The sequence below is a fragment of the Pelobates fuscus genome, chromosome 2 (assembly GCF_036172605.1).
Source record: "Pelobates fuscus isolate aPelFus1 chromosome 2, aPelFus1.pri, whole genome shotgun sequence".
Lineage (NCBI taxonomy): Eukaryota > Metazoa > Chordata > Amphibia > Anura > Pelobatidae > Pelobates > Pelobates fuscus.
This window is the reverse complement of record NC_086318.1, coordinates 9,891,651-9,907,106: the sequence shown is the minus strand read 5'-3', so window position 1 is coordinate 9,907,106 and position 15,456 is coordinate 9,891,651. Positions and strand designations below refer to the sequence as shown.

The 15,456-nt window shown below is 46.0% G+C and overlaps 2 protein-coding genes across 5 annotated transcripts in view; one reads left to right on the top strand and one right to left on the bottom strand.

The window, feature by feature from the left end:
* Nucleotides 1-1,761: 1,761 nt before the first annotated feature.
* Nucleotides 1,762-6,521, top strand: OST4 (oligosaccharyltransferase complex subunit 4, non-catalytic). Of its 3 annotated transcripts, none has more exons than XM_063440770.1 (3): nt 1,762-1,772; nt 4,377-4,504; nt 6,393-6,521. In XM_063440770.1, exon 2 carries the CDS (start codon nt 4,378-4,380, stop codon nt 4,489-4,491), a length of 114 nt encoding a protein of 37 aa, XP_063296840.1. In that variant the 5' UTR covers nt 1,762-1,772; nt 4,377; the 3' UTR covers nt 4,492-4,504; nt 6,393-6,521. The 3 variants fall into 3 exon arrangements, with proteins under 3 accessions (XP_063296840.1, XP_063296839.1, XP_063296838.1); XM_063440769.1 differs by lacking the exon at nt 1,762-1,772 and adding an exon at nt 1,823-1,892; XM_063440768.1 differs by lacking the exon at nt 1,762-1,772 and adding an exon at nt 1,829-1,916.
* Nucleotides 6,522-9,606: 3,085 nt separating this feature from the next.
* Nucleotides 9,607-15,456, bottom strand: part of AGBL5 (AGBL carboxypeptidase 5) — a 173,479-nt gene continuing 167,629 nt past the window's right edge. For both annotated transcript variants that reach the window (XM_063441915.1, XM_063441916.1), the window contains 4 exons: nt 13,863-13,909; nt 11,399-11,562; nt 10,861-10,970; nt 9,607-10,315 (listed from right to left, as the gene is read on the bottom strand). In XM_063441915.1, the coding sequence (XP_063297985.1) occupies nt 10,211-10,315; nt 10,861-10,970; nt 11,399-11,562; nt 13,863-13,909 (426 nt within the window). In that variant the 3' untranslated portion in view covers nt 9,607-10,210. The remainder of the gene's footprint in view (nt 10,316-10,860; nt 10,971-11,398; nt 11,563-13,862; nt 13,910-15,456) is intronic.

Below are 15,456 nucleotides of genomic sequence, written 5' to 3'. Positions count from 1 at the left end.
GTTACTTACCTTCCAGGACCTGGCTGTGTTATTGACCTTCCAGGGCCTGGCTGCATTACTTACCTTCCAGGACCTAGCTGCATTACTTACCTTCCAGAACTTGGCTGTGTTATTGACCTTCCAGGACCTGGCTGCGTTAGTTACCTTCCTGGACCTGGCTGTGTTAGTAACCTTCCAGGACCTTGCTCTTGCTGTGTTACTGACCTTCCAGGACCTGGCTGTGTTACTTACCTTCCAGGACCTGGCTGTGTTACTTACCTTCCAGGACCCGGCAGTGTTACTTACCTTCCAGGACCTGGCTGTGGAGGTGTTATCTTCAAGGACCTGGCTGTGTTATTGACCTTCCAGGACCTTGCTGTGTTATTGACCTTCCAGGACCTGGCTGCGTTATTGACCTTCCAGGGCCTGGCTGCATTACTTACCTTCCAGAACCTGGCTGTGTGTTACTTACCTTCCAGGACCTGGCTGTGTTAGTAACCTTCCAGGACCTGGCTGTGTTATTGACCTTCCAGGACCTGGCTGTGTTATTGACCTTCCAGGACCTGGCCGTGTTAGTAACCTTCCAGGACCTGGCTGTGTTATTGACCTTCCAGGACCTGGCTGTGTTAGTTACCTTCCAGGACCTGGCTGTGTTATTGACCTTCCAGGACCTGGCTGTGTTATTGACCTTCCAGGACCTGGCTGTGTTACTTACCTTCCAGGACCTGGCTGTGTTATTGACCTTCCAGGACCTGGCTGTGTTATTGACCTTCCAGGACCTGGCTGTGTTAGTAACCTTCCAGGACCTGGCTGTGTTAGTAACCTTCCAGGACCTGGCTGTGTTATTGACCTTCCAGGACCTGGCTGTGTTAGTAACCTTCCAGGACCTGGCTGTGTTATTGACCTTCCAGGACCTGGCTGTGTTAGTTACCTTCCAGGACCTGGCTGTGTTATTGACCTTCCAGGACCTTGCTGTGTTATTGACCTTCCAGGACCTGGCTGTGTTTTTGACCTTCCAGGACCTGGCTGTGTTAGTAACCTTCCAGGACCTGGCTGTGTTAGTAACCTTCCAGGACCTGGCTGTGTTAGTAACCTTCCAGGACCTGGCTGTGTTATTGACCTTCCAGGACCTGGCTGTGTTATTGACCTTCCAGGACCTGGCTGTGTTATTGACCTTCCAGGACCTGGCTGTGTTAGTAACCTTCCAGGACCTGGCTGTGTTATTGACCTTCCAGGACCTGGCTGTGTTATTGACCTTCCAGGACCTGGCTGTGTTAGTTACCTTCCAGGACCTGGCTGTGTTACTTACCTTCCAGGACCTGGCTGTGTTATTGACCTTCCAGGACCTGGCTGTGTTATTGACCTTCCAGGACCTGGCTGTGTTATTGACCTTCCAGGACCTGGCTGTGTTATTGACCTTCCAGGACCTGGCTGTGTTATTGACCTTCCAGGACCTGGCTGCGTTAGTAACCTTCCAGGACCTGGCTGTGTTATTGACCTTCCAGGACCTGGCTGTGTTAGTTACCTTCCAGGACCTGGCTGTGTTAGTAACCTTCCAGGACCTGGCTGTGTTAGTAACCTTCCAGGACCTGGCTGTGTTATTGACCTTCCAGGACCTGGCTGTGTTAGTTACCTTCCAGGACCTGGCTGTGTTATTGACCTTCCAGGACCTGGCTGTGTTACTTACCTTCCAGGACCTGGCTGCGTTACTTACCTTCCAGGACCTGGCTGTGTTACCTTCCAGGACCCGGCTGTGGAGGAGTAGCAGCATGTGCAGCACAGGAAGTGACGAGGGTAGGGGATTTTTACGAGGTTGGGTAATTTGATAGAACACCGGATATGAAGGGCTGGATGACGTGTCACTCACACCGGAAGTGACTGAGTCTCAGCTTTACAGACGGACTGACAGCGGAGTGAGACCGGGAGCATAATACAGAGTGAGAGGGGGGGGGTCTGTGAGTGTAATACAGAGTGAGAGGGGGAGGGGGGGTCTGTGAGTGTAATACAGAGTGAGGAGGGGCAGTGAGAGTAATACAGAGGGGGGGGGGGGCAGTGAGGGTAATACAGAGTGAGAGGGGGGGTCTGTGAGTGTAATATAGAGTGAGAGGGGGGGTCTGTGAGTGTAATACAGAGTGAGGAGGGGCAGTGAGAGTAATACAGAGGGGGGGGGGCAGTGAGGGTAATACAGAGGGGAGGGGGCAGTGAGGGTAATACAGAGTGAGAGGGGGGGTCTGTGAGTGTAATATAGAGTGAGAGGGGGGGTCTGTGAGTGTAATACAGAGTGAGGAGGGGCAGTGAGGGTAATACAGAGGGGGGGCAGTGAGGGTAATACAGAGGGGGGGCAGTGAGGGTAATACAGAGGGGGGGCAGTGAGGGTAATACAGAGGGGGGGCAGTGAGGGTAATACAGGGGGGGGCAGTGAGGGTAATACAGAGGGGGGGGCAGTGAGGGTAATACAGAGGGGAGGGGGCAGTGAGGGTAATACAGAGGGGAGGGGGCAGTGAGGGTAATACAGAGGGGAGGGGGCAGTGAGGGTAATACAGAGTGAGAGGGGAGGGGGCAGTGAGGGTAATACAGAGTGAGAGGGGGGGTCTGTGAGTGTAATACAGAGTGAGAGGGGGGGTCTGTGAGTGTAATACAGAGTGAGGGGGGGGGTCTGTGAGTGTAATACAGAGTGAGGGGAGGGGTCTGTGAGTGTAATACAGAGTGAGGGGAGGGGTCTGTGAGTGTAATACAGAGTGAGGGGAGGGGTCTGTGAGTGTAATACAGAGTGAGGGGAGGGGTCTGTGAGTGTAATACAGAGTGAGAGGGGGGGTCTGTGAGTGTAATACAGAGTGAGAGGGGGGGGTCTGTGAGTGTAATATAGAGTGAGAGGGGGGGTCTGTGAGTGTAATATAGAGTGAGAGGGGGGGTCTGTGAGTGTAATACAGAGTGAGGAGGGGCAGTGAGGGTAATACAGAGGGGGGGCAGTGAGGGTAATACAGAGGGGGGGCAGTGAGGGTAATACAGAGGGGGGGCAGTGAGGGTAATACAGAGGGGGGGCAGTGAGGGTAATACAGAGGGGGGGCAGTGAGGGTAATACGGGGGGGGGCAGTGAGGGTAATACAGAGGGGGGGGCAGTGAGGGTAATACAGAGGGGAGGGGGCAGTGAGGGTAATACAGAGGGGAGGGGGCAGTGAGGGTAATACAGAGTGAGAGGGGGGTCTGTGAGTGTAATACAGAGTGAGAGGGGGGGTCTGTGAGTGTAATACAGAGTGAGGGGAGGGGTCTGTGAGTGTAATACAGAGTGAGGGGAGTGGTCTGTGAGTGTAATACAGAGTGAGGGGAGGGGTCTGTGAGTGTAATACAGAGTGAGAGGGGGGGTCTGTGAGTGTAATACAGAGTGAGAGGGGGGGTCTGTGAGTGTAATACAGAGTGAGAGGGGGGGTCTGTGAGTGTAATACAGAGTGAGGGGAGGGGTCTGTGAGTGTAATACAGAGTGAGGGGAGGGGTCTGTGAGTGTAATACAGAGTGAGGGGAGGGGTCTGTGAGTGTAATACAGAGTGAGGGGAGGGGTCTATGAGTGTAATACAGAGTGAGGGGGGGGGTCTGTGAGTGTAATACATAGTGAGGGGGGGGTCTGTGAGTGTAATACAGAGTGAGGGGGGGGTCTGTGAGTGTAATACAGAGTGAGGGGGGGGTCTGTGAGTGTAATACAGAGTGAGGGGGAGGGGTCTGTGAGTGTAATACATAGTGAGGAGGGGGTCTGTGAGTGTAATACAGAGTGAGGGGGGGGGTCTGTGAGTGTAATACAGAGTGAGAATTTGGCCAGTCGCTCGGCTAATGACTTAACGTGGGGTGGGAAGCTGAGTGGGCGCAATGATTGGGTGAGATTGCTCTACCGACTCTCTTGGCCAATCACTGTCGCTTGCATCGAACGAAGTGGATCCAGGCTTTTTGACATTTTTTCTTTATAGGAGATTATCAGATAGTTGGTTTGCAGTTAAAACTTAAAACTGCACAGGAGAAATGTTATAAAATAAACATACAGACCTTAATGCCCTCTGAAAAGTGATTATTCTAATCATAAAACAGCCGGTGGTAAATATTAAGATTGTAATAACCAACAAGAAGAAGTCGTCTTTACATCGAAAGCTATGATTTAAATAGTGATGCTGAATCGTTATTTTAATCTATTTCATTTAAATCAAACCCACCCTACGGCTAACTTAAGCATGAAATCAGCATCTTAAAGGAGCACTCCAGGCACCAAAACAATTCAATCTAAATTAAGTTGATTTGGTGCCAGTAGGACTCCAGACGAAGAAGGGGTGTAATAAGGAGGCGGTTGCGGGGTGTAATAAGGAGGCGGTTGCGGGGTGTAATAAGGAGGCTAACCTTTGTTTCTTTCCTGGCAGAATGATCACAGACGTGCAGCTTGCTATATTTGCCAACATGCTTGGTGTGTCCCTTTTCCTCCTGGTGGTTTTATATCACTACGTGGCTGTGAACAATCCAAAGAAGCTGGAGTGATTGCAATCACAGGGTAAGGATGAGTGAAGCTCTAACAGACAATGTGATTTTAATGGAATATTGTAAATTCTTTTGTTATTGAGTTTTAATGAAAATAGAAAACGCAGCTGCTCAATCTTCTGTGACAAGCTGTGCTCGTATTGAGAGAAGGTTCAGTAAACAGAGATCCGTAATATTGTTTAAAATAAAACGTATCGTATAGTGTGATATCTGCGCTACGTGAGTCTAATGTCTCCTACATATACCGCTGTGACGAAAGCCACTTTGCCACTGGTTCTTGGAGAGGACTAATGGCCAGCCTTGTGGTTATGGCCCTGTATTAGACTCTGGTTCTGGACTTGGGAAAGACTGTTGTTCGTGCCTTTTCCCTGCAATGGTTCAGTGAGTGCGGCTTCCATGCCACGCTGCATTGAGGCAGTAATTGCTGCAAAAGGGGCCCAAACCAAGTACTGAGTCCATATGCATGCTTATACTTTTCAGAGGTCCGATATTGTTCTATGTACACTCCTTGTTTTATTGATTGCATGTAATATTCTAATTTACTGAAATTGTGGATTTGGGGTTTTCCTGAGCTGTGAGCCATAATCATCGCACTTATGACAAATCACGGCTTGAACTATCTTGCTTTGCATGTAATGCGTCTATCTCATATATTAGTTTCCCCTTTACGTTGCATTACTGAAATAAATGAACTTTTGCACCATATTCTAATTTTTTGAGTATCACCTGTATACCGCCCGTCCCATTCCTCTCCTACCTATAGCGCCCGTCCCATTCCTCTCCTACCTATAGCGCCCGTCCCATTCCTCTCCTACCTATAGCGCCCGTCCCATTCCTCTCCTACCTATAGCGCCCGTGCCATTCCTCTCCTACCTATAGCGCCCGTGCCATTCCTCTCCTACCTATAGCGCCCGTGCCATTCCTCTCCTACCTATAGCGCCCGTGCCATTCCTCTCCTACCTATAGCGCCCGTGCCATTCCTCTCCTACCTATAGCGCCCGTGCCATTCCTCTCCTACCTATAGCGCCCGTGCCATTCCTCTCCTACCTATAGCGCCCGTGCCATTCCTCTCCTACCTATAGCGCCCGTGCCATTCCTCTCCTACCTATAGCGCCCGTCCCATTCCTCTCCTACCTATAGCGCCCGTCCCATTCCTCTCCTACCTATAGCGCCCGTCCCATTCCTCTCCTACCTATAGCGCCCGTGCCATTCCTCTCCTACCTATAGCGCCCGTGCCATTCCTCTCCTACCTATAGCGCCCGTGCCATTCCTCTCCTACCTATAGCGCCCGTCCCATTCCTCTCCTACCTATAGCGCCCGTGCCATTCCTCTCCTACCTATAGCGCCCGTGCCATTCCTCTCCTACCTATAGCGCCCGTGCCATTCCTCTCCTACCTATAGCGCCCGTGCCATTCCTCTCCTACCTATAGCGCCCGTGCCATTCCTCTCCTACCTATAGCGCCCGTGCCATTCCTCTCCTACCTATAGCGCCCGTGCCATTCCTCTCCTACCTATAGCGCCCGTCTCATACATGAGCATTGAAACCAAAGCTTTGCGTTTGACGGCGTCATGTTCTGCACAATAATACCGAATATGAAGACTGTGGTCTTAAGGAGGACGTGCCTCTAGTGGCTGTCAGTCTGACTGATATCAGAAGTGTCTTTCCAGAGAAATGTAAACATTTCAGTATTTCAGAAGTGGGAATGTTTTTTTTTTTTTTTGGATGAAGTTAGGGACAGCATGTGTGCACCACAACCACTGCAACAAATCCATCAGGTATTCATATTATGCCTCTAGACTCTCTTAGTGGCGGTATTTTCCACAATGCACTATTCCCTATTATGTAGTCGCTAATATACAAAGTACTGCATTGTGTAAACCTATCCGTGTGTGTTTTACAGATGGTCACAATCAGATCCAATGCTGGAGAAGAGACTGCACGCGTATCCCGTCCCCTGGCGCACTACTGTAGATATGTTTTCTAATGTCATTTCCTGAACCAGAATAAATGATGTCTTTGTTTAAAGCTATGTTCGTGTTTGTCTGTTTGACAGGTAAAGGTAGTGGATGTATGTCACACTCGCTCTGCTAATTAACAATACAGGTCAGATTCAGTGCATGTTCCACGTGTGGATCTCGATTCTAATATATTGTGTATTACAAACTTTTCATTTATAGTTTATTAATTACAAAATCCCAATGAAGAGAAAAAAAGTGAAATATTCCTCCGGGAACTAATAAGACATTAAATGTAAGCTCTCTGGGTTATTCACTGAAGTGAGAATTGCGGGGAATGCAAATTGAAGGCCAAAGTATCCAAACTGGAGAGCTGACTGGGATAATGGTTTTCAGTTCAGCTATTTAGACTTGAAATTGATCCTGTAAATCTCTCCTTACAGGAAGTGTTATGAAGGCTGTGTGAGTCAGAGCAGGAGACAAATTCTAAATAAAACAATTTGCAATAAAGGAAGTGTAGACATTAGCTCTATCTTTACAGGAAGTGTTTAGGAAGGCTGTGTAAGCCACATGCAGGGAGGTGTGTGTACAGCTGTATAGACAGTGATTTAACTCCTAAATGGCAGAATTGAGCAGCGACACTGCCGGAGTATGATCTATACATTGAGACTGCTTCATTAAGCCTAAATTGTTTTGGTTACTTATGTACCTTTTTAAAGGTTAAAATAGCTAAGCTGGAAACATTCTCTAACTCACCCAGAATATTCAAGCTGGAAATATTCAAGTTAGCTTTGCTTCCAGTTTGGCTACTTTGAATTTTTTGACAATTCTCACTTTTGGGACTAAGCCTGTGGGCAAAATAGAGGAAGATGAAAACGTGGCCTGGTGCTGGATTTCAGGGAACCTTTAATCTATTTCTATATTGTATACGTTATTAAAAGTGGGTGCTGCTAATAATCAGTTGGAGTAACCCTTTAATGATTTCTCACTATACAGCGTCAGTCTTGCATTTCTCTTAAGTGTGAACCGTGGTCTGCAGATCCACAATCTGGATTTATTCACTAGATCCATTTCAGGCAAAATAACCAAGAAACAAGATTTTTTTTTTTTTACAATTTGGTTATTTGTAATTCATTGTCAATTCTCCACAACTTCAGTTAATGGGTTACTGTAGCAAAATCCACCTGGCTGTCCAGCATATTTCACTTCCATGTTTTTCCCCATAGACTTTCCTGTGAATTAAAACGTTCGTCTAATTGTTCCCATAAACTGTACTGAAATACTTTATTCACCCTACGGACACAAACTACCGAACACCGGACCACCTTGATGCATAAGTGTGACTTCAATTAACCTCCGTTCGCTTTATTGAATTTCCCATTGAAAAGCACAAACTCGTTGTTAAAGTTCCTGGGTGGCCACCATTTCGGGAGCCGAACACGTGGCGGCGGCCATCTTAAACTCCCAAACAGCGGTGTTTTGCCGTTGAGTGTCTGGAACTAAAAACAGACACTCGACTAAGCGAACACCGCTGAGACCTCCAGAGCTATGGAAGAGAATGAAACTCCCGAATGGCCTGGCGTTCGGTAGTTTGAATCCCACAAACAAGGGGATTCATCAGAATGCAAACACAGTTCTGGATGGCATTGAGTTCGGAACTTTTTAGACACAAAAAGAGACCGACCGCAAGGCCAAAACTCATGGAACTGTTTTTGGCTACTGTTGCCTGTGCGGTCTGTCAAAACTTTAAACCTCCATAACTCCCGAATCCCTGGTCCGATCTGGGTGATTTTTGAATATGTTGCTCACCCAGATCAAGACTATCAGGGGATACCTTATGTATTTGGGGTACATCTAGAACTTGGGGGAAATTGTGTACCTTTTTAATTGTTAAATGTTTATCTGAGGGGAGGAGATGTGTGGGTTGTACCTTGTACGTGATTGGTTATTGTAATAATTATGGTGGGTGTCTCCCTCGCATGGGAGGATTGCATAAAAGCAGGGGTTGTGTGATTAAAGATGAGTTCTGCTCGTGATACTGTGTCGTCCAGTTATTGGGAAAGATGATGGGATATTCTTGGATTGTATTGCTGATGGTGCCTGCTACTCTATTGGATTTACTACTTGTTCCTGAGCTATTCTAGGATACCAACGGAAATAGGCTGTGGGAGACCAGCTCTCCGCTACAGTTACTTTAGCCCTGATAACAATCAGGGTGCTGTAGTGGTTCTCAGCCAATGACTGACATGACTGGTATTCCAATGACATGATCCAAGGGTTAAACTCCCTACATACAGGCTCCAGGGACCGTGGAGTAACTCTTTAAGTGACTAAACCTTTTGGTTCACCAATTAATTTCTCCCAGTAGAACTCTGAAGAAAGCACACTGCAGAACTGCCTCTGCCACATGTTCTTGGAGGGGCCTGCTTGCCAGCCTTCTGCCTCAGGATTATTGCCCCTGTGATAAACCTGGCTAAAATACTTTAAAGAGGCTTGGTTCGTGCATTTGGAACTATATGGTTAGGGATACCCAGACGCACGAATCAGAGACCACCTGGGAGCTTGTTAAACCCTATTAACACTTGGTAACAATTCTAACCGCAGTGTTCTAATTGATGGTATGGGTGGCCACTGTTTGCATGAACGACCATGAGAGGGCGGGCATCTTGTTTGCACGAACGCAGGCAGTGGTGTTTGGGCATGAATCTCATGGGACTGAAATTGGACACAAACTCCTGAACACTGCTGGACTTGCCCCTTGCATGGGGACTGTCAGAAAAGGCCAGTTGTGGTCACTTCACCCTCAACACAGAGCCTCGTCTCGTGATTGTAGGGAACAGCTATAGATTACTAGCTATTGTAAGAGCTACACAGCTATACCTACTAGAGGCTCTGGAATAGGATCCTTGTCTTAGGTCCAGGGTGGGTGGAGGACAACGAGACCCCAGCCAAGCTGCGGCGGCTAAGGTGCTTATATTACTCAAAGCGACTAGGAAGCAGCGATTGGTGGAGGCACCCAGTCAGGGTGCCAGGCGGTCAGTCACATCCATCGAAAAGGGTTTTGAATTGCAAAAATCATTGCTTGCGTTGGGCAGAAAAACATTCAGACTGAACAAAAGGTAGAGCGATCAACTTTTATTTCACTGCACTCGTGTCTGCAGTAAGCTGTATTGGGCCAATCAATGTACAGATACAAGAGTGTTTATTAAAATACATGACATTTACCAATGGTAACAAAGCACGCAACGACCATTCAACTGTACACAATACATCCAAGTGTTAAAATACTGTAGAAATTAGCTTCATACCAAAGTCAGATTATTAAAAAAAAAATCCAGTTAGATTAAAAACCAATAAAAAAAAAAAGTGTTTTAAAAACGAATTTGGAAGGTAGAATATTCTAGGCTTAGAGAGAATTCCAATAATGTTCTATAAACTCTGAATTATGTGAAATACGGAGTAAAAAGCTTGGATACAGAAAACATTCTTGTTTTTCAGTAAAATGTGCGTTAATACATCGTGCCGAAACGGGCAGAAGAAAATCGCTGATTTGTGTTTTACGCTCCTTGACAGTCAGTAAACCTAGTGCAAATATGTTCAGGAGTCAACACAGTGCAATTAAACAACTCTCCATATCACACAAAGTGTTAAAGGGCATCAAACATGTACAAAATTGGGGACGGGGGGATTCTATACAAAAGGTTTGCTCCATCTGTAAAATCATCAGGATGCCAAAGGTCGGCTCCACCAGCCTCTTGATATATTAGCACAATGGAGAGGCAGAGTTAGTGGCTGGACCATGACTGATCGCTAGGACACTCTGATATGTGGAGAGCTGAGCAGCCTCTGAAGAGACAGTTGAAAAGCTCTGAAATGGAGAACATGTTTAATTATTATTACCAACATATTGCGTTGCACACTCTAATGGGATATTTGGAAACGAACGTACAATCTATGAGGATCTGAGGTAGGTGGATGAATATCGGTACAGGTCTTGGACAGGGAGTTGCATTTTTTTCCCATCTACCTTTCTAGGAAAGCCGGTTTCCAATTCATATGTTTGAATCTGTGTCTGTTTTATCTTTGTTTCCCTCTCTTGGTCTTCCTTTCAATGTGTCTCCGCCAGTCTTTATTTTTCACCATGTCTCATTACCAATCCTTTTAGAACTTTCCCTATTTTCATTTTGTGTTTTTCCTGGAGCCTCTGCATGTCACCCCTGTCTGTCAACCTGAAGCCCATATATCTCAGCCCCCTTCCCTTGTGTCTCTCACTCCTTGTCTAACTCACCCCGTTTTATTTTAAATAATATTTCTGTTCTATGAGCCACCTTTTAGGCTTCCATATCACACTGTAACCATCTCTCATAGTGAAGACTGTACATTTGATGCATCGCGCTGTATAGTCCATACTACCTGGTCATTGATCTCTTTGGTCGGTTCACAGATAAAAAGAGACTCCTTCTCATTAGATTGGAGAAGAGGCACTGCACACATGCTGAGGCTGGAGGTGACCCCAGCCAAGTCTGGGAAACAGGAAATGGGTAAAAAGACAAGAATATTCAAATTTAATTCCATCCATGCATTTACTAGCAATTTGTTCACATAACTTATGGAATTTTACCCTAAAAGACAACACTAACTTTTCAGAAACTGTGTAACTGTTATTGGAAAGGTTTTCACAAAAAGAAAAAAATTCTCACCGAGGTTTCATGCAATGAAAAAATACACAAAGTAGACACTGTTTTGTCTCGTGTAGGATCCAGTTTGTGGAAAATAGGCGTAACTTCGGCCATCACATTCTGCCAAAAACCACTTGTCAAATAAGAGTCCAGAAAAGACACTTATTAATAAAACACCTGTATTTAATCTGCACAATCTGGTGTTTGTTTTTTTTAAGTTAGGCTGATTAGTTCCCATCATTCCCATAAGGAGCAGAGTGACGTGGTCCCACCTGTGAGATTGCACAGTTTCATAGTTGGCTCGGCGCTGTACTTCCACACTCTGAGAATGGGGGAGTCTTGCTCATTTGAAATACGCAGCAGGCTCGGAGAAAGCAGGGGGCCTTTCCTTCGTACTGGGATCCTGCTGGGACGAAGACCCAAATTATCTACAGACCTGTAGACAGGAGAAGATGATAATGAATCCATTGTAAGAAGAAACAAAAAACGTTCAGCACAATTATTTTACCAGTGTCAAGTCACCTCATCTGACCAACACTCTACTGTAGGATCAGCACACGTCCAGATGGGGGATGTTCTACATATCCAGGAATACACAAGCCTCCGGGTCCTGCTGATTTTTCATTTTCAGAATATTAATTTGGCAGGAAACATTTGCCTGATAAATACTTGATGAACTAAAGATAACTCATACAAACTCAGCAGTTATCACTACAGCTCCCCACGCCTCCTATAACCCACACTACCCGAGCAGCACTCACTGCAGCTCCCCACACCTCCTATAACCCACACTACCCGAGCAGCACTCACTACAGCTCCCCACACCTCCTATAACATACACTACCTGAGCAGCACACTCATTGCAGCTCCCCACACCTCCTGTAACCCACACTACCTGAGCAGCACCCCACACCTCCTATAACCCACACTACCTGAGCAGCACACTCACTGCAGCACCTCACACCTCCTATAACCCACACTACCTGAGCAGCACACTCACTGCAGCACCTCACACCTCCTATAACCCACACTACCTGAGCAGCACACTCACTGCAACTCCCCACACCTCCTGTAACAGATCACCTGGCACCCCGACTGGGTACCTCCGTTGATGGATGCTCCTAGCACCCCTCCCCCCCCCCGGACCTGATGGAACACTGGCACACAAACCAATCAAAACAATACAACAATGTCTGACACACCCAGTCATTACAGCAAAATCCTCCCCTCTGCCTGTGATATAATTACTGAACACAATGGGCTAACGTAATTATCACAGGCAGGAAAATACAGTTTTACACAATATTCATAAAAGTATACATCACATTCACATAAAACTTACATTTTCAGAATCAGCATACTCCAAATACAAACATACTCAAAAAGACAATTCCTTCCATTGGTTTAAAAGTTAGGTTGAAGTCCTTTGTGACCACTGAAGCATGGCTTTCCAGCCAAAACCAGTTCCACAGAGTCCTCTATCCTGGAGATAATTGGCTTAACTGGGTGTGGTAAGCCAACTATCTCCAAGTACAGAAAATATCTATTCACAACAACAGCAAAAACACATAAAAATACATAATTCCTATTATACTGAACAGAACCGCCTCATTTAACCTATCCCCAGATAGCTCGGATCTGAGCACTCAATATATCTGAACAGCGCTCAGATCCCACAAACAGAATAAAATCGCCATGGAGTAAAGTTTAGAAACCAGAACCATACACAGTCCAATAGAAGTCCATAAGCCCCAATACTGTTTTTAAAGTGCCCAATCTCCCAGGGGCCATAGTCCCAAGGCATGAGGCTGGCAATCAGTCCCCTCCAAAAACTAGTGGCGAGGTCCCTTTCGCCACATCTGCAACTCCCCACACCTCCTGTAACCCACACTACCTGAGCAGCACAATCACTGCAGATCCCCACACCTCCTATAACCCACACTACCTGAGCAGCACAATCACTGCAGATCCCCACACCTCCTATAACCCACACTACCTGAGCAGCACAATCACTGCAGATCCCCACACCTCCTATAACCCACACTACCTGAGCAGCACAATCACTGCAGATCCCCACACCTCCTATAACCCACACTACCTGAGCAGCACACCTCCTATAACCCACACTACCTGAGCAGCACAATCACTGCAGATCCCCACACCTCCTATAAACACACACTACCTGAGAAGCACAATCACTGCAGATCCCCACACCTCCTATAACACACACTACCTGAGCAGCACAATCACTGCAGATCCCCACACCTCCTATAACCCACACTACCTGAGCAGCACACCTCCTATAACACACACTACCTGAGCAGCACAATCACTGCAGATCCCCATACCTCCTATAACACACACTACCTGAGCAGCACAATCACTGCAGATCCCCACACCTCCTATAACCCACACTACCTGAGCAGCACACCTCCTATAACACACACTACCTGAGCAGCACAATCACTGCAGATCCCCACACCTCCTATAACCCACACTACCTGAGCAGCACAATCACTGCAGATCCCCACACCTCCTATAACACACACTACCTGAGCAGCACAATCACTGCAGACCCCCACACCTCCTATAAACACACACTACCTGAGCAGCACAATCACTGCAGACCCCCACACCTCCTATAAACACACACTACCTGAGCAGCACTCACTGCAGATCCCCACACCTCATATAACACACACTACCTGAGCAGCACACTCACTGGAGGGTAATTACCTGGAGTAGACAGAGTCCATATGGCTGTTACTTCTTTTCTGTAAATTCTGATAAGAAAATAAAACAAGCATTACTTGTCATCGTTATCCATGATCCGGGTGTATAGACTTTAACCAGCAATGGCAGTCTTGATACAATGAAGAATTAAAAGGTGAAGGACACACACATGCATAATATATATATATATATACACACACACATACATACATACATACACAGTCATGGAAAAAATAAAGTATACCTTATTTGAAATTAGGGGGTGGGATGGCCCATACAATTGTCTAGTGTAACCGGACAGGGAGGGGGTAACCCTCAAAGTATAATGTACATAAAGAGAGAAATCTGTCCTAAACATGAAAACACAATATAGAAATATTGGTATCAAAAAGACATTCTTAATAATGGTACACAAAAGTGGTGTGCTATAAAGGTGAAAGTTAAAAATTGATACTTTAATAAATTAGGAAAACACGTTCCTATCGTAAACTGTCACCAATTCATAGGTACAGTATATCCTGGCTGGCTCTCAGCTACCAACGGAATTACTGACATTAGAAATTAGAGGCGTATACATAGGGGGGGAGCAAAGGGGACAATGAAGGGAAGGAGACAACATAGAGATATGTAGACGTTAGGTTGTTCAATAATGTGAACAAATGTGTCGTTATTCAGTTGATATATGTATCCAATGAACATATGTCTTTAAATTCAATTCAATTGTAACTGAATAGCTATGGCTTCTTCGTTCTCCAATATTCAAGAGGAGTGACCTGAAAAAATATATATATAGTAACAGAATTCTTCAAGATGATACTTGATTATTGATGTATATAGTTACAGAGGTCTCTAGTAATAGTAGAGCTCCGCGTGAATTGCCAGTTTGAACGGGCTCTGAGGGTACCGTGGCAAATCACGGGGTAATGACTGAGAGGTGGTCAGTACACAGAGTTTACTGACTGAGTCATAAGTGTGGTACTGGGCGTACAGTAAGTGGTGTTATGCCGTGCTTGGTATGTGAGACGGAATACCTGCTATAGATAATTGGTATATAGTCTGTCCGACAAATTGCTTCCAGATCTGTTGCTTGGCAATCCTAAGTTAATAGGACAAGTCATAAAATAGATACTTGGAGCTACACATTAATTCACAGTTTGAGCGGGCTCTAAAGTACCGTAAAGTTGATTGACTAAATCACCAGTGTTGTACTTTAGCATTCAGATAGCTGTAAGTAATGTAATGCCGTGCTTAGGTATGTGAGACGGTATAGTTTACTAGAACTAGTCGGTATATAGTTTGTCAAAGTATTACCGCTGCCTTGCTGCTAATCTTGACGAGCAGTGCAGATGTTGGTATAGGAAGTATTAATATAATTGGTTAGGAGTTCGTCACTTGTATGCCGCTATATTGTCTGAACGGCCAGTGAATTGCCAGTTGAACGGGCTCTAAGGTACCGTGGCAAATCCTGGGGTGATGACTGAGAGGTGGTCAGTACACAGAGTTAGCTGCCTGAGTCACATGTGTGGTACTGGGCATTCAGGTAGATGTCGGTGGTGTTATGCCGTGCTTAAGTATGTGAGACGGAATAACTACTATA

Bases quoted from the DNA above. Each gene is read 5' to 3' on its own strand.
- OST4 (XM_063440770.1), top strand. From the start codon at position 4,378: ATGATCACAGACGTGCAGCTTGCTATATTTGCCAACATGCTTGGTGTG.